The sequence below is a fragment of the Carassius gibelio genome, chromosome A17 (assembly GCF_023724105.1).
Source record: "Carassius gibelio isolate Cgi1373 ecotype wild population from Czech Republic chromosome A17, carGib1.2-hapl.c, whole genome shotgun sequence".
Classification (NCBI taxonomy): domain Eukaryota; kingdom Metazoa; phylum Chordata; class Actinopteri; order Cypriniformes; family Cyprinidae; genus Carassius; species Carassius gibelio.
The window spans coordinates 23,910,380-23,936,983 of record NC_068387.1 but is presented as its reverse complement, the minus strand read 5'-3'; the positions used below and the strand labels follow the sequence as shown (position 1 = coordinate 23,936,983).

Here is a 26,604-nt window from a genome sequence, read left to right as displayed (position 1 = left end):
TGTAAAAGTTGTGTCTCAATAGGGACAGTGTATTGTTGTCCGTGAATGTTGACTGTTCTTTTAATGTACTGTAATGCCCATAATAATATTTTTCTCCTGTTGCTTTGGAACTATCTTGACAATGAATCCAGAAGTAAGATGGGTAACTAGCCTCTACACATTTATTTGACTTTATGGATATAATTGTGTGGAGTACACAAGATGTTTGTATTGGTGTTACTCTTTCCTGTTGTTTTTTTTTTTTTTTTTTTTTTTCTTCCACTTGGAGATCCCTTATCTTGTATTTGTATGGTTTGATCTTTGGTATTAGCCATTATCTGAACTATTGCCTCTAGTGGCCAAAAAATTGTGTTACAAGTGCCAGAGTGGCACACCTGAAACCAATGCAACTATAAGTACTGCGTGATTCTGTCTGTTTGTTACCAACACCCTGATGAAGGCCAATGGGCCGATACGCGTTGGTGTTTTAATGCTTTAGCCCAACCATTAAAGGCTTTTTAACTTTTGCATCCTATTGAGTGCCTGGACTTGGATTTTTTTCCAAAATCTTTTTCTTATGAAACGCATTTGAGAGCTGTGGCAGAGGTGGAAGGTTTGCAGTGAATAACAACAAAAATCTTGGCCGGTTCCTCACACAAAGCTAGCTATAGATTATGGGTTGTTTTATCCTTTTTTGAGGAGGTATGAAACACCCCTTCTACTTGTTGTATGGAGTCATTTAGACGTCTCCTGTAAAACTGTTCCTCCAGTATTTGTTTTAGTTTTCCTGTGGTCCAGTAGATGGCAGTATTTACACACCAGCACATTGAATCTCCTAACACTGCAACAGCAGTGGAGGCTCATCAAGGGCAGCTTCTGTGTGACATTCCCTTAAGCATTGTGTGCTTTTGACAAATGCAATCTCTTGCTCTCAAACTTTTATCATCAGTTTATCAAAACACTTGATTATTTCTTCTGAAATCCTATTTGTTGTGGTGTAACACATGGTGGTTTTAATGTTTCGGGACTTTTGATGTCAAAGCAGTCACATTTGCTGTGTTTGGCCGTGTTGATGTGTCGGTGTGTTTGTTCCTGCAGGGTTTTGTCAGTAAACTGGATGAGTTCATCTGCTGGCTGAGAGACGCTCTAGAAACCACAGACAACTGGACACCACCCAGAGCTGATGTCCACAGCCTCAAACTCTACCTGGAAACTCACCTTGTGAGTAAACATCTGTCCGTCCTTATCCTTCAGTGTGTGAAAACTCACAAAAGTTAACAAATGAACACATGCTCAGAAGTGTTTCCCTTTAAGGTTCAAACTGCTTTGTTTTAATCTACTGAAATTTCATTTTTCAATCTTAAAGGAGGATTTTCGCTCAGATGTTGCTCTTTCATAGTTTCATCATGTTTCTCAGTCATGTTTAATTTAAGTCTCTGACGTTTCCCATAAATTACTTAAGAGGAATCAAAATAGGCACAAATGAGTCAATTGTTTATGCACAAAAGGATTGTTTAAAATGAAAGCATATAACAGCTCAAATAATTTTCTTGATTGTATTAATAATACATTTATGTGAATTTACTTTTAAAAAGAGTTGTACAGTAGAATTGTACATTTTATAGTAAATTAATAGATCATTTATTATTAATTTAATTACTGATCAATTACTATGTGTGTATGTGTGTGTGTGTGTGTGTGTGTGTGTGTGTTTTTGTGTGTGGGTGTGTGTATAAAATATTAATCCTTCAGATTTTCATATTATCAAAAGTAAATTCTAAATGTACATGTATAATAAAAAATTGTTCTATATTGTAATATATAATATTTAAATATTTTATAGGTTACTGTAAATGTTCTCTATTCCAAATGGTTTTATATTATATTATATTATATTATATTATATTATATTATATTATATTATATTATATCTGTGTAAACATGTATAATTAAAAAATATATATCTGGTGTTTTATCATATTTAAATAAATCATTTACAGTAAATTATACATTTCTTCTATTCCAAATTTAAAAACAATAATTTTATGAATATAAATACATACGATTATATTTAATATTATCAAAAGTATGCTGTAATTCAACATGTATTATTTGGAAACGTGGATAATTTAAAAGCTTTATACATTATCATAGCTAACTTCTGAATGTACATGCATCTATTTCTAAATCTGCATCGTTTAGCACTGTATTATATAGATAAATATTGATATTGTATTTGCCCTCGACCACTAGTTGAGATCTCTTCTAAAATTTCAGAGTTTATTTTCAAGAGAAACGTCTGAGAAGTAGGAGACATGAGCAAAGTTCTTCATTTGTCCTTCGTTAATTCTCACTGCTGTCTGGGAAAACTAATTGAAGTATTAAAGAGATCTCATTTATGAGTTGTCTTTCCAATGGGAGTCCCACAGTAGCCTGTATCAGAAGCGTATCATGTTTTCCTCATGCACCAGTGAGATGTGTTTGTTTATCCATCTGTCTGTGTGACCGGCCGTCTCTCCTGAAGAAGGAAAATCACATTGTGATTTATAGTGAGGGGCTTCACTCATTTTTATTGATTCAGAGAGCGGGGTCTCATACTCGCTGTCTCTCATCCAGCTTTCGGGGGCTCTTAGGATGTGCTCACAGGTTTAATGTCTGAGCATGAAGTCCAGCTGGCAGGTGGAGAGTGTGTGTGTGTATGGGTGTTTGTGTTTCTGTCCGTGCACATATATGTGTGTGTCTGTGAGCATGGATCTTTCCGGTACCCACCGGAGAGCCGTGAGGAGGAGGCTGGCTGTTGCAGGGTAGGAAGAGAAGGGGAGAGAGAGAAAAGGAGTGGGCTTTCTTTATAAGGCATTGAGAGATTGTGAAATGAAACAGCTATTGATTGCACTGGGTGGTGGATCCAGGTCTCTGAATCACATTAAAGACACACACACACACCAGCCTCCATTGGCAAATGAGACACAGAAACAAGGGCCCCCAGTCACACAAATACTGAGCTGTGTTCTTGCTTTCTAACATACACACAAACATTAAAGAGACTGTGTATATGTCAGTCAATGTATTTATTTTTGAATGTACAGTCTTTCAATTTCCAGATAAAGATAGATTAAAAATTAAGCACTCAGAAAACTGTGTAGTCAAATGGTCTTCAGAAGTTTCTGTTTGCAATAACAAACTCTGTTTATTCGGTTTTGAATTTGCATGTTAATGTTATCATCTAGCTACATTAATTGTTTTAAAATGTAGTACTTCATAACTTTAATTTGCTTCTTAGACAGTTAAAAAAAACTGTGGTTGCAGCTTCAACAGCCGTTTTTTCCATCGGAGAAATGTAATGTTAACCCCGCTGAACCAGCCCAAGGTTGTTTGCTGGTCGTGCATTTGCTCATTTAAGATATTTGAGCTTGTTTTCCAGACTAAAGTGCTCAGTTCTCAAAACTCCTTTGAAACAATCAAACCATCACATTAGGCTTTTTAAAGCTGTTTATTTCACTAGGGAAGTGTCATAATATCAAATAAGTCTAAAAACATCCATGATCTTCTAAATTTACCAAAAAATGGTTACCATCTGGGCATCTTTAGCATACTACTTACAATACACTATGCTTTGAGTCATTCAAATCCAAATCTCACATACTATGTATTGCACATAGCATGTGATTTGTGAATCAGTATTGTTCATAAATAAACATTTGGCCTTATTTGTAAATAACAATTTTTTTTTTCTTTTCTTTTTCTTTTTTTTACAGAAAATTTAATATAAACAGAAATAAAAATATAAACAGAAAAACATTTTAGTGAGTATAATCAAATATAATAAATATCTAGTAAATATTTAAATTAATTTACATATATTTATTTCATTATATTGCATAATATTTTTTTAACCAAAATTGTTATATATATATATATATATATATATAATTAAAATTTAAATTATATTTATTTTTCTAGAATATAATTTTAATAGCTCACCTATGAAAATGAACAATTCTGTCATTGTTTTCTCCTGACATTCTAATCATTAAAAAATATATTTTGAAGAATGTTGGCGTTTTCCAAATGCTTGTGTGTTTCACACAAGAGAGAAAGTCATGGAGGTTTGGAATGAATTGAAGGTGAGTAAATGATGACAGATTAAATTTTTTGGGTGAACTGTCCCTTTAATAGCAAGCACAGCACTCATGATCCAGGAGAGATTGACAGGCCGTCCTCCTGTCTGCTCACCCCAGAATCCACAAATACCTTCAAACCACAGCACAAACCCCAATCTGTCTCCAGACAGCTCCTCCTCGCACAGCAGCCTTCCCTCCGTTCTCTCTCTCTCTTATTTGGGGATTAGGTCTGGGGAGGATCGTGGTCCACTGGTTGCTGTGGCACATCTATTGATCTCAAGTAAGAGATAACCTGTTTGCCCTCACATCTGATCCCGGCTCAGAGCGGGGTGCCAGCTCTGCGTCCCGTCTGTCTGCTCGCACACAAACACACGCAGACGCCTCACACGTCAAGAGCTAGCAGAACTAAGCACGTATCACCTCCAGTGTGAAGATGCAACACTAATTTGTACTGTAATGGCAAACAAAACACACACCAGCTTTCGGCTTTGTGCAGTCAACATCTCTGGTTTCATTCATGAACACATTGGATTTTCTCTTCGAGGCTGGGTTTTGAAGGTAAAGGTGATGATGAAATGGATGTTAGAGTATTTTTCACACCTTGAATCTTGACGGGGATGTTTTTATGTTGTTTTTAGTGTTGTTTTGCATCTCGTACATCCTTGTTTAATAAAACATGACGTCTGGTGCCTTATTGCTTATGCTGAACCTTGAATTGGAGCTGCACGAATTGATATAAAGAGTCTCTTAATAAGATTGTGATATTGATATCGCCTCAGTTAGAGTTGATGGGATTATTACAGCTCGATTTTTAATGCCGTGAATACAGTATTCCAGTGTCCTTGCCATGTGCACCAAAAATTGATATTACACCCTATTACTAGAGCATTTTGTTGTAGCATAAATCAGTGATGGATATCTGTTTATTCTGCATTTTTGTTCCCCTTCTGATTGTTTACTCATTTTAAAGGAGTTTAGCTCTATAAAGGATATCAATTTTAACCTGTATCCGAAGTCATAAATAAGCTCTCCTCGGTTTCTCTCGTGTCTGTCATGAGTGATAAATTGTCTCACCTGCTGATCCATCACCCGTCTCGTCCCGCTCAGACTTTCTGATGGCACAGAGTTGAGTGAGAGAGAGAGTCTCGGTCCTCTCGCTCCGCTCTCTTGTCTACTTGTACATGACTGCTTTTTCTTGTGTAGTGTACTGTCTTCTTAACCCAATAAAACAACTGTATCATATTTTATACAAAATTTTATAAAAAACAGTTGTACACAATCTTATACATGCCTTCTGTCGTCTGATTGATAGTTTGTACTTTTTTAGCAAGCAAAAGTCAATTATTATAATTTTTTTTTAGCCTTCAGGTTGTGGTTCACAAGTCTTTTTGATAAGAAATTTTTGAAATAATTCAAGATGAACATTTACTGAATTGGAGCAACTTTGATTTTGACTTTGATTGTCTATATATAGTTTTTTCAAAAAATCACGTTAAAACATGAGTATCAAATATGATCCATGACGCTTTTGAGGAACATTTATTTGTTTGTCTCCCAGTCATCACTGTATAGCATTGCAATGCATTATATTTGGACAAGAAAACCAGTCTTAGGTCACTGGGTCACTGAGCCAAAAATACATTGTATTGGTCAAAATTATAGATTTTCCTTTTATGCCAAAAATCATCAGGATATTATTTAAAGATCTTGTTCCATGAAGATATTTAGTAAATTTCCTAACTTAAATATATTAAGACGTATTTTTTTGTAATATGCTTTGCTAATTTAGACAACTTTAAAGGCGATTTTCTCAGTAATTTGAATTTTTTGCACCCTCAGATTCCAGATTTTCAGATTACCCTTATGACTCAAACTAAGCATTTAAATATCATCTAAGACATATTATTAGTCTATAATGCTGTTATGAAGGTCTCATTGATTACAAGAATTACATCGTACTTTCTGGCAATTTTTTTTTTACATCAGCAACTAAATTAAGTTGCATAGTTTTGCTGAATTTGAGCCTCTGATTAAAGCTCCAAGTTCTTCTATATCATACTATAGGAGCCATAAAATGCCTGATGTATCAAATATAAAACTCAACAACAACAACAACAACAACAACAGCAAGATTTAATTCAAAATGTTGTCTAAAGTTTAAACAAAGTACAATAAATACATTAAATTATACAATACAGTGATGTATACAAAATGAATAATACTATAAAGACTAAACTAAAACTAATAAACTGACTGAATTGACACAATTAAGAAAATAAAAAAAAATGTAAGTAAAGTTAAAGGGAAAACAAAATATAAAAATAAAATCTAAATATTAACAAAAATTATAATAATAATATTTCAGTGATACTAAAATAAGACTGATGCTGCCAGAAACAGTTTTTGTAATTCTAAAATTAAAAACAAGGTCCCTATTGGATCATTTTTGTAGAGTTCAAAAAAAGTCCAAAAAGTCAAGTCATGCATGTCAACAAACTGGAATTGCAATGTCAAACTCTTAATACTGTAATCCACACAGTACGCTCAGGTTGTACACCACACATTTTGAAAAACATAGTCATCGAAATCCATTTCACTCTAACAGAAAACTGTGCTAAAGAGTATACAGTGCATAATGCAGAATTAGTATAGCATGCTTGTGTGCGTGCACGAACAGACATTTGTGACAGCGGGATGAAACTGAAACTCTGATCCCATGTATACAGGTGGTTGCATCTTTCTGTCAGGTCTGCTGTCAGACAGACAGCTGAGGGTGAGAACGGCCGTGGCGGCTCCCGCTGCCCTCTGTGCCACTGGTCAGATCAGAACGGTCGGTAATGGCATGAAACAGGGCAGAGGGAGATCTGAGGAGATGAGAATCGAAGGTGAGGATGGCTTTAGGCGCCTCGACCGCGGGAACCCTGTGGGAGCGCGGCCCACCGCCCCCCTCGTTCCCACCCGTCAACCTCCACACATCTTCAAAAGCACATCCCTCACCGGCCCCCCTTTCCTCACGGATGCAGGATAATGCTGTCTACTCTTTGATTACACTTAGCAATTGGAGAGCCCTCCATTCGAGAGCGCTGGGTATTATCAAAACCAATCAACATGAAAGTTATTTTTTTCTCCCATCCGATTGGATGGCGAGAGTAGAGGGGAAAACAGTGTTTGTTGGGGGTTTCGAGAGGAATAAAAGGTGAAATAGAGACATCAGAGTAAATGGAGAGTCTGTTGGGAGACGTACACATGACTGAGAGTTGGAAAGCACCTGACGGATAGATCCTTTGAGCTGCTGAGCTCCACGCAGTGAATTGTGGGTGTAAGACAGAAATAGAGAGATGGGAACGCGGTTGCGTAGTCCCGAGGTCATTTTCTGGAGGGCACAACTGTGGGAGATACGGCTTCAGGTTTATAACAGCATTTGAATATTAGTTTATGCCGCAGATGATGAATTAGAGAGACGGCTGTCGTTTGTTAATAATTCAGCTGCACGGATGGCAGGATAGACTTGGACAAATACAGAGAGATGGGCTTCATTCCTCTGAGGATGTATGAATAATGCTCGCTTGAGATCAAGGAGTGTGTGAAGGGTGTTTAAAGGTTGCGTGTCGACAGCGCAGCGGGAGGTTATATACATTCAAGCTGAAGCACTTAATGTGAATTATGAGTGTTTGTTTTAATGGGATGGAACCATACGACATGTTCAAGAAAACTGATTTCATCTGTCCTGTATAGGAAAGAAACATGACATCTCCTTCAAATCTCTGTTGTTTCCCCTAGGTTGCATTGAGATTAACTGGAGAGAACAAATTGAGACTTTTGCTCAAGTTTTCTGGAAAGATCTCAACAGTGTCATATTACGATCTGATCAGTATGAACTATTTCTCCTAAAAAAATCTCTCCCAGTAGAATGATCTGAACTGCTATTCACATTCATTTATGTATGCACATCTATATGCAGGAATATTGTGAAAATGTTATTACAGTCTAAAATTACTATTCAAAATATTTGAAAATGTAATTTTTTCCTGTGATGCAAAGCTGAATTTTCAGCACCATTACTCCAGTCTTCAGCGTCACGTGATCCCTCAGAAATCATTCTAAACAGCAACCTGTGAGCAATCAAATATTCATTAAACTGATTTAATGTGTCTCATTTCTCCTTGGTTGCATTGAGATTAATTGGAGAGCAAATTAGACTTTTGCTAAGGTTCCTTGAAGAGATCTCAACAATATCGGCAAATAAAGTTCCCGATTCTCAGTATTTAAAGAGATCTCAATACTAGTATTAATTTGTGAACAGATCAGCATGAACTCAAATATTTATCCTCATGTTCTCTAACGATTAAATGATCTAAGCTGCTATCAACATGCACTTTTTGCATGTCACCTATTAACTATTGATTTGTTTTCATCCTAATTTTTCCAAGCAAATTCTTAAATAAAACAAATATTAAATCTAAAATCTTATTTAATGTAATAGCTGTCTGTCTATCTAGAGAATAAATTTCATTTTATTTCTGTTTTATTACTTGTCTTTTTCTTCTATGTTTTTTTTATTCCCGATATTAAAAAAAAATCCTGTTTTATTGAATATTTTATTGTTTAGCCTACAGCTTGCTGTTTTGTTATCTAAGGAGTCTAAATGACTGATCTTGAGGGTAAAATGTGCTTAATTTTCATGAAAGCAGGAATTTTAATATTACTAAAATAGGCCTCGTTTTCTAAAATATAAATCTTTTCCTATTAATTGTGTTGCAAATTTAATCCTGGATGCGTCTTCCTTTTATGAGCTTCACCCATTAGCTCTCTTGATCTATGAAAGAACAGCCCTTGAAAAATAAAATCCTCCTTTTTTTGTGTGCATTTGTGTAGAGATGTTCTAATGGAAGATAAGAGGGAAATCTGAAGGGGACAGAAAGTGTGAAGGGGAGAGAAAAAAAGAACTTTTCCCTTGCACTCACATGTTATTTTTGTGTTCATATGCGTGTAGAGTTTCAAACTCAACGTGGACAGTCACAGTGCTCTGAAAGACAGTCTCCTGGAGGAAGGACGGCAGCTCCTGGAACTCATCACCTCCCACAAATCAGGTACGGTTCTGCCGAGCCACACATTTATTATTAATGTTTGTATTAACATAGTGACCTTCAGAATTTATAAATCCTCAAGTAACCGCTCCTGAAGCGCCGAGCGCATGCCTTTTCACATACATTACAAATGGCGCACGGCCTGCTGAATTGAGTTCTGGGATAAAGCGCAGAGATAGATGCGGCCAAAGCCGTATATGAAGAGAGCGGGAATTAAGAACAGCAGGTTGAGGAGTCAGAGGCCATTGCAGGCTCTCGTTCCTCTACAATATCTGTGATTATTCATCTGAGGAGTCTCACCGAGTGCTCGGCAAATGCACAGATCCTCACAGCTGACCTCGCTGCTGGTATGTCTCGTCTCCGCTGGGTAAAGCCGGTTACCATTAAATATGCAGATGGCTCTCAGAGGCAGGAGCGCTCCCTTATAATGCCCCGACAGCCCTGTCCTGCGGGGCCACAGCGTGACGACAACTCCCTGCCAACTATACAAACACAAACATGCACGCTCGCACCTTTATTATAACCCATCCTTCTGTGGGGAGCTTCTCAAAGAAACCTCTTACAGTATGTATTTGTTTTCTCCTTTGGAATAATGATACATGCTCTGGAATAATGCGAGTCGTTAAGGCCAGAAAATGTGTATTAAGTAAATAGTGGACACTTTGATTTTAAAAAGGACCTATTCTACACTTTTTACCATATTCGGTAGTTTGAATACACTACTGTTCAAAAGTTTGGGGTCTGTATGATTTTTTAATGTTTTTACGGATGTCTCAGTCTTAGAATCATCAAGACTGCATTTGATCAAAAATAAGTAAAAACAGTAAAATAAACATGTTTATATTTTTCTACTTCAGAAATCATTCTAATGCTGATTTGGTGCTCTAAGTTTTTTTTTTTTTTTTGGATCATCATCAGTGTTAAACTGCTGCTTAATATTTTTTTGGAAAAAATTTCTTAGGATTTTTTAATAAAGTGCAAACTGAAATAAAAAAAAATATTAGTAAAAACATTTTTATAAATTGAATTATCAAAAATACAGAAATCTATTTGAATATTTTGTAAAAATGCCATATATTTATGTGATGCAAAGTTGAATTTTCTGCATCATTACTCCAGTCTTCAGTGTCACATGATCCTTCAGAAATCATTCTAATATGCTGATTTGCCAATTAAAAAAAACATTTCTTATTATTATTAATGTTGAATTTTTATACATACATATATATATATATATATATATATATATATATATATATATATATATATAAAAACATGATTTTTTTCTATATTCTTAATGAATGGAAAGTTCAAAAGAACAACATTTAAAAAATGTTTTAAAAATAAAAAAATAACCATTTATGAAGAAATAACTGGATGCTCTTCAATACAATACATGCAACATAATAATGCATGAGACAATTCAAATAATAGTATGCACTAACAGTATATACTGCACATTCTGAATAGCTTCTTCTTCAGGCATATATGTGCACCTTGCTAATGTCAGCCAATGGGCAGAACACCCACTTAAGCCCTACAGTGTGATGCTCCTGCCGTCCAGCCGTCCCGTCCCACACACACACGTACCCCTACAGTTGTTTTTAATGAGCCTTTAATGTGCTGTGATTTAACCATTTATCACGACTCACCCTTAATGATCCAACAGACGCATTTCGCTTTCTTCTTTCCCTCTTAAACTCAAACACATCACTTATAATAACGCTCATGGCATTATCATAATCACCACCATCATCATCTAAATCATTAAAACCAACCTCTGGTAAAAAATAAAATATTGAACAAGTTAAATGATAATATCTTCCTCTACACTTGCTAATCAACAGATGGGAAAAAAACAAGGCGTTTGATTTTCTCTCTTCTTGATGGTGGTGACCCGAGCTGGACCGTGTGTGTGTGTTTTTGCATCTGAAGAGGACTCGAGCATTCGGTTAATCCCTCTGTATTATGGGATGCTTCTATATTCGAAACCCATCATAGGTCCGCTGCGTCTCAACCGGCCACAATCAGCATCTCCGTCTGCAAATCCTATTTGTTCAAAGTAATTAAAAAGCATAAATTAAGATAAATACGGTCGAGGCAGAAGAGGGGCTTCTGGAGTGTGACCCCACATTGTGCCTGGATCAGGCCTCTCGTGTTCTGTGATGGAAGCGGTGGCTTGTACCTGTGGAGTGATACCCGTCTGCTGAGTTGCTAAGATACGGGACAATGATGGTCAAGGTGGGAAGTTGGTAGGAGATTTGCTTCTAATTACAGAGCTGGAATTAAAGGGGAAACAGGATTTTCTTGCTCTTTTGAAATATGAATTTGATGTACTGTTTAGACACAAAATGAGATCCTAAAATCTGAGCCAAAAATGAATTCTCTTTTTATTTTTATTATTATAATTAATTATATTTTAAGCATTACAATGTGGGTGATTTTATTGATATTAAGTAATTTTAAGGCACAACAGGGAGTCAATAATTTTTTTTTAATTGGCTTAATTAATGAATAATGAATTAATGGTTTACATTTTTTCAGAACTAATATATATATATATATATATATAATCACATTTCATTGTGAGATATGCTTTTCCATACAGTCTACTTTGGTCATAAAAATAACTGCATGAAGAAAATTTGCATACTTTGCACAAAATATATACTACTTTTCTTTCAGAAATGGTAAGTAGCATGAACATGCATAATGTTTACAGTGTAATAAAGTGTATGTAATGAGGATCTGTGTTTATTTACATGCTGTTTACTGGTTTTCATGCTTGTAATGTATATTACAAATGCTTTTATCTATTTTACTGCTGTTTGTATACTTTTTATTGGAATTTAGTGGATGCCTAAACAAAGTAACTAGTACATCTGGTTTTAATAACAGGCTTCTTTTCAGGTTTAAACCTAGAATTTCTGAGATTACAGACCTTTTAACACTGTAACTGTTATGTATGCATTAGTATTACACAGTTTAGTTTTACCATCATCGATGATCATTTAGTATCACTAGTTTTTTATTAATATTTTCAATTCATTTTTTAAAATAATTTTCATTTCAAATTTAGTTTATTAATATATTTTTTTATACGTATATATAGTTTTTAATATATATTTATTTATTTTAGTTTGAGTTATTTTAGTGCTTCAAGAAATGCTGCCAACTAGCTTAAAAAATATAAAGTTTAAGTTTGTAATATGGTTTTCAGTCAACATTTATTCTATTTCAAGTAATGAAAATGAATATACACAATATGTAAAATTTATAATGAAGATTTTAGTTTATTTGCATATTATCTACTGGTTTTCATGGTACTAATTATCACTAATGCTTTTTTATGTTTAGTGCCATTTGTTTTAGCTGATGCTTAAATAAAGTAAGTAGTACATTTTGTTACAGGAACAGGTCTTTGGTTAAGTTCCCAGTCACCTCTTATTCAGGTTTTTGGATTACAGAACTTGAACCGCTACGTCGCTGCTTTTGTGCCGTGTGTTAGTGTTCCCGTGTGTCTTTCTGTGTGCACACAGGACTGCGGGACATGCTCCACATGATATCTCACCAGTGGCAGGAGCTGCAGAGACAGATCCGCCGTCAGCACAACTGGATGCTGCGCACGCTGGATGCCATCAAAACCCACATCCTGTCCAGCGAGAGGGACGAGGAGGAGCGGGAAATACACAGTCATCACGGCAGCCCCAAGGTACAGTGACACATTGAGCCCGTTAGTGCCCTGAATGGTTCCATCTGTCTGCGGCTCTCAGTTCCTCTCTGGTAGCCCACGGCCGTGCTCTGCTCGATCAGCAAAATAAACAAACAGAGTGGAGGAGCGCCGCAGATTTCCAGAAAAAACGCCTCCAGGAAAGGCTCTTCAGTGAGACATTCCTCTCAGGGAGGAGACGGGGAGGGGACATGCCACTGACGTGATGCGAATGAGAATTTTCTGTCCGTAAATGAGCATGAGACATTTGATAGGTCACACAAACACACAAACACGCACACAATTATGCTTTGGAGGCAATGCACTAGACTCAATTTATACTCCGCACTTAATGTGTAATTGCAGACATAGCTATTTGGGAGACCAATTTCTCATTGTTTAATTGTCAATTGTGATTGGGTAATTGCGCTCCAATTAGGTGGCGTGTTTGTGTGCGGGGCCTTGAGAGCGAGGCCTGGCAGCAACCGTGAGGCGTGTTTTTTTTATGTTTCTGCGTGGCGTGTGCGACAACAGCAGCTTTAGGAACAGCAGGATCTCAGCTGGATTTCCCCTGGGAGCCTCAGCATCGCCAGAGCGCAATCTCCTTTTCTCCTCTCCTCCGTAATCTCTTCTGCTTCATCTGCACAACACAGGAATGCCAGGGCCTCTCTCAGTCGCCTAATATTTTTCTCTCTTGCTGTCTTTCTTCAGTCTTCTCCCCTTCTCCTTTAGCTTCTCAAACAGTCTGTTGTCATGTTTGGAATAGCATACTAACCTACTACTCTTACCTTTTTAGCAGTATGTAAACATGCATAAAATACCCGGATAAACTGCATTTACCAAAATGTGCATAATGTACCAGACAAATTGGGTTAAATGTACAAAATAATATTTAGCAGTGTTCAAAATATTATAGCAATGTACTGTAGAGCTACCTGCTGCTTTTGTAAAAATCTAAAATATAAAGAATTGAGGTCCTATTAGGTAATGCTAGTTAATGCATTAATTATCGCAATCTAATTTTTAAAATGTGAATCTTTATTAATCTTGTTAACATTAGCTAATAAAAATACAGCTGTTCATTGTAGCCCATTTTTATGACAAGAAAAAGGTGGATAATGCCTGACAAAGCAGCGTTTATGAGCACAACGCTGCTTTGTGTGCTGCTGTTCCCGGAGAAACCACTATTTCTGCTGCTTCTAAAGCGCCTCCTGCTGGCGGAGAATGATTGTGCGTTTTCAGTAAGACCATTTGCTGTTTTATATATAGTCTTTACTATATAAGTGCAAGCACACACAGAGTGTAAGTCTGTGGGAAACACTGGTGTGGTATTCTGACCATAACTAAAGTGAACAAAGACCTAGTTATTTCCAGTTTGTGGGCACCGACAAATAATCAGAGTGCTTTTAAATTATTTTGTTGTAATTAGAAATCACCACAATCAGTGTGATCAGTCAGCGTTGACAGCCATTAGCCGGTTGGTTACAACAAATTAAGAGAGAGAGGGGTGAGTGATTCATTATCTGAGAGCTGTTAATGATGATCGGATGCATCGACTAATTAGACAGGCCAGAGGATTGTGGGAAGGTCACACAAGGATTCACAAATCTCTCTCTGTCGAGGGCAGGGGTTGTGAATATAGGTTGAGCCTGTATCACACCGTATGTGTGATATAGGAGTTACTGGTGTTGATTTCAGCATGGCAACCATGAGGTTTATTTGATACTGTCTAATGGAATTTTTGCACACACTACAACTTATTTGGGGTCAGTGAGAATTTTTTTTTTTCAAGAAATAAATGGGTTTAAGCAATGATGCATTTAATTGATCAAAAGTTACAGTAAATAAGTTTGTAATGTTACAAATTGTTTTTATTTCAAATTAGGGGTGGGAATCTTTAGTCACCTTACTGTCCGATCCGATTCCAATTCTGGGAGTCATGATCCGTTTCCAGAACGATTCTTGATCTACTTTTTTCCCCTTATTAATTAATTAGTGAGTGCAATGTCTATAAAATGATTTTTAAAATCAATATCCAGTCATCACAAATGGTGATAGAAAGGTCAAGAAAATTGTCATGGAAATGTATTGATTGACTAAAGTTTACATTTATAAATCTGCATTTTTTTTCTCTATACCAGTGGTTTTCAACCTGTGGTCCGCGGCCCCCTAGTGGGCCGCAGTGGTATTGCAGGTGGGCCGCCAATTATTTTCTGTTCATTTCCAGTCCATTCTAGGGCTGTGCGATTAAAAGAAAACGTCCTAAAATCACGATTTGAGCGTGCGCATATGCCTAACTCCAGGTTCACACACTGTCTGTGATGCGCCTTTTTTCTGAGCCAATGTTGACGGATCAGAGCGTTCTCACTGCGGTAAAAGGCTAGAAATAAAAACGTGCGAAAATAATTCATGTCTAACACATGAGCATAGAGTGAATTTGTTAGTGAACAGGATGCAGTTTAAGTGAGAGGAGACACGTTTTAAGTGTGCACACTCTCTCCTCGCAAAGCAGCGTGTATCTGAGCAAGCACGACCGGTTTTGTGACAGAGCAAAGGAAATCTGCTGCCAACAGAGAGATTCGCACTCGTGCATTATTTTAATGTGCTTTCGCGTTATATTTATGCGCTCTCACTGCTGACCGCATACACATACTGTATACACACTGCAAACACCTGAGGCACCGCTACAATTAATGAGCTCTATGAACAATGCATGGCAAAAAAGAAAAAAAAGTCCCTGTATACAGGATTTTCTTTTTTATTTTTATTTTTTGCCACAAGTCTATACATTTTTTTACATCTTCACTATAGTGATAATTTTGACTTATGTCTGTTCTAGAGATGTTACAACTTTTTGATAAAGCTCTGATTGGTTTTCTTTTGGAAATATGTTTCAAATTAATCGTGAATGCATTTATGACTGTAAAAGCACAATTGCAAAATTGATAAAAAAAATCGCGATAGTTTTTTTTTTTTTTTGTCCATATCGCACAGCCCTAGTTTATTCAATAAATATAGTTTAAAATCTAGCTTCTGAGTACTAAGTTATAAACCCAACAAAAGCGGGGTCAGTTAATTTTTTTGAAGTGGGCCGCGCAAACATATGTGTTTGGTTGTGTGGGCCGCGAGTTGAAAAAGGTTGGGAACCACTGCTCTATACTAACAAATTATATTTGCATTAGATGTTAAAGTTTTTCTCTTTAACTTTACCGAAGGGTACAGTGTGCTTTGATGCAGGTCAAATACTCAAACAAATGCTTTAAAGAGCCTGTCTCTGGTCACCACATGGCCCATAGATTCATCTTAATGGAGGTTCAGGGAATTCATATCACTTTCAGACCCGCGTTTCACTGACTTAACAATATTTGGAAAGTGCTGTCAAGGCGCTCTTTTCAATGACAAGCCCCCCTCTTTGCTATTAATTTCTAATGCTTCTTCACAACAGGTGTCGTTTGCGGTCATTAATTTGCTTTGGTTAAAAAACGGCTCACAAATGAGCAATGTTCGTCGTCAGAGGAGTAATATATACCGCCTCACCCAGACACTAAGTCTGTCCCTAGAATGCCATTAAGGTGTGTACAAAGCAGCGCGCGTCTCTCTTGACAGCCATAACGGTTTGTTATTATAGCTGCAAACATATGCTTGCACCCACGTCTTGCCGTCGCATTGTGCCGTCTGAATTATTTTCCCAAGACCATAAAGTTTTAACATGGCTGGATGCTGGTCAAATGGCAATCCTGAGGGAATCCTGTCTAGTTTAGTTATTCGCCTCTAATTAAACTGTAGGGGTAACATCACACAGACTAAAAGCGGAAGAGAGGCAATCATTAACAGCGTGAAGCACCAACAATCCACTCTCAATAACATGGTTCTTAGATGAGAAAATTGTCACTCTTAAATCTGCCTGCTAGACGGAGACTTTCTTTTGTATCTGCACCACCGTATACCGCAGTGAGGTACATGTGACTTTGTGTAAATCGGTTAAATGTCACAAGACACGAGGAGAGGATAGACGGGGGGCGGATTTCATATGTCCTACATATGTGCAGGGATTCATGGGTAATATTTGATATGTTGACCAGGTGTACTCGGTGAAGAGTTCATTTGTGGTGTCACATCCACTGTGGGATTTCTCTGATCTCATGTCAGGCTGTGACACATGTTCTGTCTTTTCTTAAGGAGATTTATTCACCTATAGAAAGGGATTCTGTACATTCGCTGCCTAACTATTACTCGTTCTTTTTTGGGAATGAAATATGTGAGCACTAAACCCTGCTTTACTAGTAGACACCTGGCATTCGGTGATTTCGATTAAACAGACTGTCAAAGAGCAGTGGGATTGTGAATGTAAATAAAAGCAGTGATGGTCTTGTTGTTAAATAACAGTGTGAAATGGCTTTTTTTTTCATTGTACCCCCGAAGCAATCTAAAATAGTCCTAATATAAACACTAGGTGCACCCTAGTGATTCAGGACAAGCTAAAAACACGATTTGGAAAATGGATTCATTTCTTATTATATAAATGTTTCTACATTTTGAACACAAACAAAGTTACGGACCGCAGCTCTGATTGGTTGTTTCTTACCGGGAGCGATGGAGTTTCTGCAAATGGCAATAGGACACTGGGAGGAGCCAGAGGAGCTTGATTTTTTCACAGATTATCTGTCTCATATTCTACTGTCAGGAAATAATGACAGGTTTAACAAATATGTAAAAAATATATTTTTACAAAAGTTACCTACTGCAGCTTTAAGCAGTGCTTTTAAGTTTTTTTTTTTTATACTTGAGTCAACTAGAAAAACAAAATTAGACCCTTTTATATGGACTAAAAAGTGCAAAAAATTTGGCCAGGGATTCTACATTCACTGTACCAGGCTACAAAAGTGAACTTGGATTTTTTATTAATCGGTTTTATTTGTGATACTTGTCAACCCACTTTATTTAATTTTTTTTTTAATATTGTGAAAATGTTTTATTTTTACTTTTTAGTTTTTTGTAAGACTTGGCAAATACAATTTAAAAAATATAATTTAGCTTTACCTTTTAGCTTTTGTTTTTTTGTTAAGTTTTGTTAACTAATTCATTAGAGAACATTTATAATTCACTTTGAAGCATTGAAAGGCATTAAGCCCCCAAGCCCTCATTTACACTTAAAAACTGAAAGAAGATCTTTGTGAGTCTGTGTGTATTTTTGAATAGTGTTAATAGTATGTTCCTCCTCTGGCTTGCTTTGTGTTCACAATGCACATTTGAAGCAGACTGAATTGGCAGACTCTTGAGCTGATCTAAATTCGGTTTACTTTAAAGGGGTTTGAGATCATTTGGAGTATTGCGAAGCTCTCTCAGACACCTTAAACGAACCAAGTGTGAAAACAGCCTGAAAGTCCCTGCCCCTGATTAGACCATGTTATTTCTCACTAGCCAGTCTGATCCTATAACTAAGCTTGTAAAAGTCGCCTTGGGGTTAACAACCGAGCTGCACTGCTCTAACATTTGCTCATATATTTTTAGGTCAGAATATCCACACACATCCCTTTTACCAGTTTATCGACTTATTGGGGACCTCCTCCACGGCCTGAAGAGTTTGCAGTATCTACGTCCCTCTTGCAGCGGATGGGCAGAGAGCAGTCCCTGCCAGCTGTCTGTGGCATATTCCTCTACTGTCATATGTATGTATGTATAAGGCAGACAGGACTCTTATCGGAGACTCCTTAGAGACAGCTTGTCTGCCCCGGGGCGGTTATTTCACCCCTTGCTCTTCGCTGAGCTCAGCACGCTGAGGAGGAGGAGGCGAGGGAGGGCCCGGGTTCTGTTCGCTGGCATATGTTAAAAGCAGCCATGCCACTCTACGCCACCCAGCCATGCATATGGAGCAGTCTTAGGTATATCAAAGTCACCATGCTTAAAAACTGACCCGGGGTTATTGCTGGTGAAGAAGAAATTACAGGAGGTGGCTTGCGAAGTTTTGGAGGAGAGCGACCCGAACACCTCTGTGTTATAAGCGCAGACTTTAAATGTAGGGTTCGCTTCAAATTTGATGCTAGTTTGAACTAAATTGGACTTCATGAGGTTTGATGTATATTTAGCCACAGTGTGACAGAGTTATGAGTTTGACATGCTGTAAAATGATTTTTTTAGGGTGTAAGGGCAGTTTAGGTCTAGAAGTCTTGTTTAGTTTTTTTTGTCTTAGTAGTTCCTGAAGTATTTGGTCCATTCTGTCATTTTAAAAGACTAAAGTGTAGTTTTTTTTTTTTTTTTTAACGTCACCTAAAATAATTAAAATATGAACTGTTTTTATAATATAATATAACATAACATAATATAATAACAATTCTAAAGAAAATATGGTACATTTAAAAATGTATTTTCAATAAATACTCTTCTTTTGAACTTTCTGTTTTTAATCAGATGATCCTTAAATGCATCACAGTTTCCACAAACATATTTAGTAGCACAACTGTTTTAAACAATGTTGATGATAATAAATGTTTCTTGAGCGGCAAATCAGCATATTAGAATGATTTCTGAAGATCATGTGACACTGAAGACTGGAGGAATGATGCTGAAAATTCCGCTTTGAATCACAGGAATAAATTATGTTTTAAAATGTATTCAGATAGAAAATAGTTATTTAAAATTGTAATAATAATGTATTTAATGTGTTTTTAATTAAATAAATGCAGCCTTGCTGAGCATAAGAGACTAATAAATAAATAAATAAATAAATAAATAAAACACGAGCAATAGTTCTAGGGAAGGTTGCTTTAGCAAATACCAAAAATCATAATTTTTGCGTCAACTAATGTGGCGCTTTCTGCTAAGGCACTGGCTCTGAACCTCTGAGGTTGTGTGTTTGAATCCAGGGTGGATAATGTTGCTTCTGTTCAAGATGTTGGATTTTCCGTGCGTGTTCACATTGAATCAAAAATATGTTTTAGGGAAATCGTGGCCTAGTGGTTAGAGAGTTTGACTCCTAAACCTAGAGTTGTGGGTTCAAGTCTCGGGCCAGCAATACCATGACTTAGGTGCCCTTGAGCAACTGCTCCCTGGGCCCTGCAGAATAAATGGCTGTTCATGGTGTGTGTGTGTGTGTGTGTGTGTGTTCACTGCTGTGTGTGTGCACTTTGGATGGGTTAAATGCAGAGCACAAATTCTGAGTATGTGTCACCGTACTTGGCTGATTTTTTTTTTTAATAATAATAATAATAAAAATGAAACTGTGAAACATATTTGCAAATCCATCTGAGACTCGTGAGAGCTTGTTTAACAGAACTTTTTTTAATTTTGTAATACTTAATATTCATCCAGCCCCTTCAGAAAAGAAAAAAAAGAAATGAAAAATAATCAAGGACCCAAATAGGTAGTCATTTATTCCAGGTCTCTCTGCTTATATTAGCATGCAAGAGCATTCGAGCTGTAATTCATAAAGTGACTTAAAACTGACATACAGTACCTCTTTAAGTGTTTTTTTCTCTCTCTTTCTTTTGCCAGCGGCACTTTGACAATTGAAATGAATGTTTTATGAAAAAATTAATAGCGCCTGGTTTTTGCAGACAGTTTCAAATATTTAATCACACAAACGATATGAATTAATATGCAGACAAGGTTTAATTCATATAAATTTTTTCTTCCAAATGAGATGTACGAGAAATGTGTTTTGCAATGGATATTGGTAGCGTGACTTGAATAAGTGGCTGTGTGAAATGTGCACCTCATAACTGCATTTGTTGCTGTTTGTCTTCTGCGTCCATCTTTTCCTGTCTTTTTACAGTCGTCCTAATTTCAGAGTTCATCGGTAGATGCACTGGAATCTTGTAATTTCTATTTTTATGGAGGATGCATGGAGACGTGAGGATTTTTCAATCAGCCGTATACATGTATGAAGTTGTAAACCTCGTGCCCATACTGAAACACTCCTCTAGTCTGACTTAATTTGGTTTCTTTTTTCATTCCTTGTCCTTTGGCTATATATTGTGCCTGAGAAAGTCTGGAATATAAACCAGATTGTATTATTTTTTCATTTGTATTCTGCGTTTGGCACTTGGCAATCGGATCAAAGATTACCCAACTTGCTTGCAAAATGAAGCATCAAGGATCACTTTGGGCTATAATTATTGGAATCGGGGAGTTTTTTCTGAAGAAGGCACAGTGCAGAGGGAAGGGATGCGCTGTCATTTCCTGAGCAATCTGGACGGCACGACTCTAGATGTTTAGTCATCTCTGTCAATTAGAATCAGATTAAGACTTATCTGATAAATGTGCTACCAAAAAATATGGTAGCAACATTTTTGGTTTTACAGATTTAACCTAAATTTACAGTAAGGTGGTTAAATGTTCTTTATGGAATCATCAATGCCAATAAAGAACCTTTATTTTTTTAAAGAGTGTACTTGGAACATCATAGAGACTAGAGACTTGGAACATCATTTGTCATTCACCTGGTGAAAAATTTACATTATTCATTTCTGTGCAACAAATGGTGCAGGACGGGATACTTGGTGATATTAAATACTTAGGGCCCTATTTTAACAATCTAAAAGTGCTTTACACAAAGTGTAAAGCACACAGCTCAGGTGCACTCAGGACGTGTCGAAATTCACTTTTGCTATTTTAATGATGGAAAAACGGTCCGTGTGCCGGGTTGCATTTTTGGAATGGGTTGTCCCTATTCTCTGAATGAGTATTGGGCTTAACGTTCAATACACCAATCAGAGTGTCATCTGCCATTCCCTTTAAGAGCAAGATGTGCTCGCACGGATTGTTATTTACATGGCGGAATTTGTTGGCGGAAAAGCTGAACGCTTCTCAAGCGAAGAAACCATTCTGCTTGTGCGTGAAGTTAAAGCGCGCAAACAGATCATTGACGGGACAAGCAGGAATCCACCAAAGCTCTGCGTGATGAGTCAGTTAATATATATGTGTATTATAAGTAGTAATAGGCTGAATTGCAAATAGGTAGCCTAAATCTAATACACGCAATGACTATCCATCATTACATTTTTTTTAATATATGTAGCCTGCACAATAATAATCTGTAATCACTGTAAACCTTTTGTTTTTAATGTTTGTCATGTTTGTGTGATGCACATCCCTCTGTGTAATAAGCAAAGTCAACACGCACTGTGGACCCTCCCAGAGGCGCATTTTCTACCAACGCGCTCTTTAAAATAACAAAAAAAATTGAGCCATTGACTTTAGACTTTAGACCAGGTTTGAGTTGGTCTATGGCGTGGCCTATTTTCAGCTCCTTAAAATAGCAATGCACCAGCAATGCACCTTAACACACCTCTTTTTTAGACCAGCACGCCCATGGGGCACAAATGAGCGCAAATGCTTTTGCTAATTAAATGACGTGGCACTGGATGGGAAAATGCAAACGGCGCCGGACTGAAACTAGCAAACACACTTGCGCTGTGCCTTGTGTCGCATTGTGCCAGGTGTATTATAGAGCCCCTAGAATGACTAATTACTAATTATAAGAATATACTGTAATAATTAATTTGTACTTTGTACAGATTTCTACTTGTTTTTAATTGTCTAGTTTGCTCACAGTCAGATCTCTATGGGACTGAGAGTATCACTGTGTCTAAAACGAGCTTGATTTGGATCTGCAGACATCGACTTAGGAACATCTTGGAAAAATGGACATTAATAATTGCATTGCTATTTATTCTCAGTTCTATCATTTTCTCTCTCTCTCTCTTTCTCTCTCTCTCTCTGTATCTCTCAGAAGCGAGCACTTAGCCTTCAGTCACTGCGGAATAATTGTCAATGAATATTTAACAAGCCTTCAGTAGGACGGATAGACATCTGAGAGGCATCAACGCACTCTCTGTATCATTAATATTGGAAATGCTATAGACACACTGTAGTCAGTGGAGCAGAGTGCATGCTGGATTAGCAACTGAAAATGATACAAATGTGAATAAACCAACTCCACCACAAACCCAGCGTCTGCCGCTCTGCAGAAAACAAGTTGGATTTGTTTTTCGTAATTTGAACAGAGTGAACCTCAGAAGAGCAGAAGAGTCAAGAACATGTCCAGGCCACATTTCATCCTGAAACGAAAAGATAAGGAAAGTGATGGCTGTATTCTTTACACAAAATGTAATTTATTTTCTTTCAATTTTGAGATGAAAAGGCTTTGAAATATAAGTAAAGCCCTAAATATAAATATAAATCTAAATCAAATTTATTTTATTTTGTTTTTTGGATGTTCATAGTCCTAAAAGTATGGTCTTAAAAATATTTAATGATTAGGATATTTGTTTTATATTTCTATATTTTTAAATATTTAGTTTTTCATTCCAAAACTAAAAAGAAAGCCTAATTTCCTCATCAGAAAAATTATTTTATTTATTCTTTTGATTTTGGGGTGAAAATGATCCTAAATATTTAGATGTGCCAAATAATATTTATTTTCATTTCATTATTTTTTGCATTTTAAGTGATTTTTTTATTTAAGGCTGAAATGTTATTAAAATATGAGTGAAATGTTTATACAAAATATGTAATCTAGGTCCATTTTCACCCCAGAATAAAATTAAAATAAGCTTCTTTTTTTAATGCAAAATATAACTTATATAATAATAATATAACATATATTTTTTTAAGATCACCCCACAGAGATTTGATGACTTTAATATTAAATTCTCTTTTCTCACTGATGCATTCAAAGCCCTGTTTTTATTTGACATTTTCTGTCTTACTCTCTGTCTCAGTCAGTAATGCTTATGGCCGATCTGGTAAACATAAACCTGTCAGCCATGCACTGAAATACGGTGTGGCAAAATTTCCTTATCACGAGCGCACATTTAAGCATGCCTCTCAGGTGAGATGCACAAAAACACCTCCCATCATTTTCTCAGAGTCCTCGATGAATGTCAGAAAAACTTCATGTTCTCCACTCTCTCCCTCCCCTCTCTTGAAGTGATATAAAATTCTAATGTCTGCCCTCTGGATCTCTTTCTCCTGAAATCTGGCCAAAGCAGTGAAGGAATGCGAGCTCGCTGACATGCATGAGAAGGGAAACAGGAAGATGAGGTGCAGGCAGGAATCCTCACTCATGAAATATATTCCAGCGATGGGGATAAAAGAAAGAAGACATAAAATGCATGAGCTTTACTTCGGTATTTGTATGTATATTTTATAGTTGTAGCACACTGCTACAAGCACTTTGTTCTGTGCATTTGGATGCATTGATGAGCCATAATGATTCCCCTCAGCTTTTACGACTGGCTGTGACAGATGCTCAGGCTTGTAAAATGTTATATTATCCAGAATGAGGATTGGTGCTTATAGACTTTAAAAATAATGGTTCTTCAATGGTTCTTAGGTTCAGCATAGAACCTTCTATTTATCAAGAACCATTTTCACTCCCTTTTAGATCAAAAATGATCTTGGCGTCACTCTAAAGAGCCAAAACAATCTGAGCTGGAGAAGTACAAAGAACACAGCTTTTATATTTTATACTGCTTCGCTTCATAGTGAATTCATCTTGTTTTAATAATTTTTAGATTTTCTACTGGAAACAACTCTTCTTATTAAAATGGGCTTTTTTTGCTTTATTGCTTCTGTTGAGATTGTTTCAGCACAAAAAGTTGCCATTGACAAATGTGAAGTCGCAAACAGGGACACATATAAATCTTCATCATTTTTGACTACAGGTCAAAAGTGTCACATTCGGACTGAAACATACTGCTTCTTCTTGATGTGTAATGCAGGTTTCATGCGGCCTTGGTTCAAAACGGCCCATGAGTTAAAGACTGACAGATTGATTGAAAAGTGTGTGTTTACACTTGTACTGTATGCTTTAAGTTTCAAGTATCCAAGTGCAAAGGTTTGAGGTTTCATTAAGGCTTAAAATAGAAAGAGAAAATAGTCACTTTTTGTGATGCTGGAAATGCAAATGCATTGCGGGATACAGTTTTGCAGGCTTGCATTAAAATCATTGCATACTTTGCACACTGTTCTTGAGGAAATACAGTTTGTGAAGTATTTTTGTGGGCATGTGCTGTTTCTAGGATATCATAAATTTGTTTTCTGCATCATATTACTTTTATATTTGAGATGAAACAGGGCACTAATTGTTGGATGTGATGAACAAAACAAGAGACGGGAGCGCACTGAATGCTAGAAAATAAAATTTACTTTAGATCGCCTTTTATTAAACAAAAGTTTTTTTTAAAATGATGCTCAAAATTGTGCAATACAATCCAGAGTAACAATGGCAAAAGGTCAAAATTCAAGTGTTGAATGCATCACATTTTGTTTGTTTATATAAAACTGCCTGACAGATAATAACTGGGACATTTTCACTCATCAGAAATGCACGCTTATCATTTCCAAGTCGGATCCTATTCCGTTGTTTCCTCTTTCTTTTCCGAACCAGATGAAATCCATTACTGCATTGTGGCAGTTACAAATGCTGGGCTTTCTCCAAACACAGAGTGGCTTGTCTGCAGGATTACTTTTGATTTATGCTCCAGCTGTGATATTGTAACTCTGTGCGATAGTGTCCTTGGACATAAATGTAAGTAAACACCGGGAAGGGCTTGGTGAAGGCCTGTGCATCAGAGCTGCTCTGTACCTTTATTTTAAGCCGTGCTGCGGTGCATGCTGTCCCCCGGGAATTCTGTTGCTGATGTGTGTGTCGGAATTCTGTGATCTTCCAGAGCCGAGGTTTCCAGGTTTCTCTCTCTGTAGTTCAGTACACAGCCAATAAGGTGTAATAAGGCAGTGAATTACTAGGTGCAGGTTTGAATACGAGTATGTATGTATGTATCTTTGAAAGAGAAGGTGTGTCCAAACTTTTGGTCTGTACTGTATTTATACATATACATATACATATACATATACATATACATATACATATACATGCATACATACATATATATATATATATATATATATATATATATATATATATATATATATATATATATATATATATATATATATATATATACATACATGCGCTGTTTTGTTGCCTCAGAAACATTTCTTATTATTTCTTATTATCAATAGTAAAAACAGTTGTGCTGCGTAATATTTTTGTGCAAGTCATGGCATTTTTTTCAGGATTGTTTGTTAAAAAGAAAGTTAATTATTCATATTTTTGCACCATTCTAAATGTATTTACTGTCATAAATTTTAAATGAGCTTTCTTGCTGAATAAACAACAACTACAAAATGTACTGACTGTAATACAGTAATATATAATTATTTAAAGATTTTTCTTACCCAATTTGTTTGAATTGGATTACTAGCTCAAAGCATGCTTATTCTTTTTTTTTTTTTAATAGTGTGAGAAATAGTATGCAGTCAGTGAGTTATGCAGAGCTGTGATTTCTTTTTTGATGAAATAATAGTGATGTTTTTGTTCTTCAGAATGGAAATGGATTATTAAAATACAAATTCAGGAAAATACAAAATATTCCATGCTTTGTAGTAGGTTATCTAGGGTTTGGCACTCCAATTCATTGCCATTCATGTCAGTCTCACTAGCTGTCTGGTTCCACAGTCACTTTTCTGTCTTTGTAACTCTTTTACAGTCTCTTTCTTTCCTCTTTTCCTCTGTTGTCAGCTTTCTACATCTGTTTATGCATACAGCAGCCACCCTGAATCTTAAATGGCACTTATCAGCCAAACTTTCTTTTTGACAAAAACACATTTTATATCTATCACACAGACTTTAAATTACACCCAA

At 36.4% G+C, this 26,604-nt stretch overlaps 1 protein-coding gene across 2 annotated transcripts in view; it reads left to right on the top strand.

Moving 5' to 3' along the window:
* Positions 1–26,604, top strand: part of LOC127933574 (A-kinase anchor protein 6-like) — a 119,994-nt gene that overhangs the window by 26,796 nt on the left and 66,594 nt on the right. For both annotated transcript variants that reach the window (XM_052530638.1, XM_052530637.1), the window contains exons 5-7: positions 1,078–1,200; positions 9,094–9,190; positions 12,727–12,899. In XM_052530638.1, the coding sequence (XP_052386598.1) occupies positions 1,078–1,200; positions 9,094–9,190; positions 12,727–12,899 (393 nt within the window). The remainder of the gene's footprint in view (positions 1–1,077; positions 1,201–9,093; positions 9,191–12,726; positions 12,900–26,604) is intronic.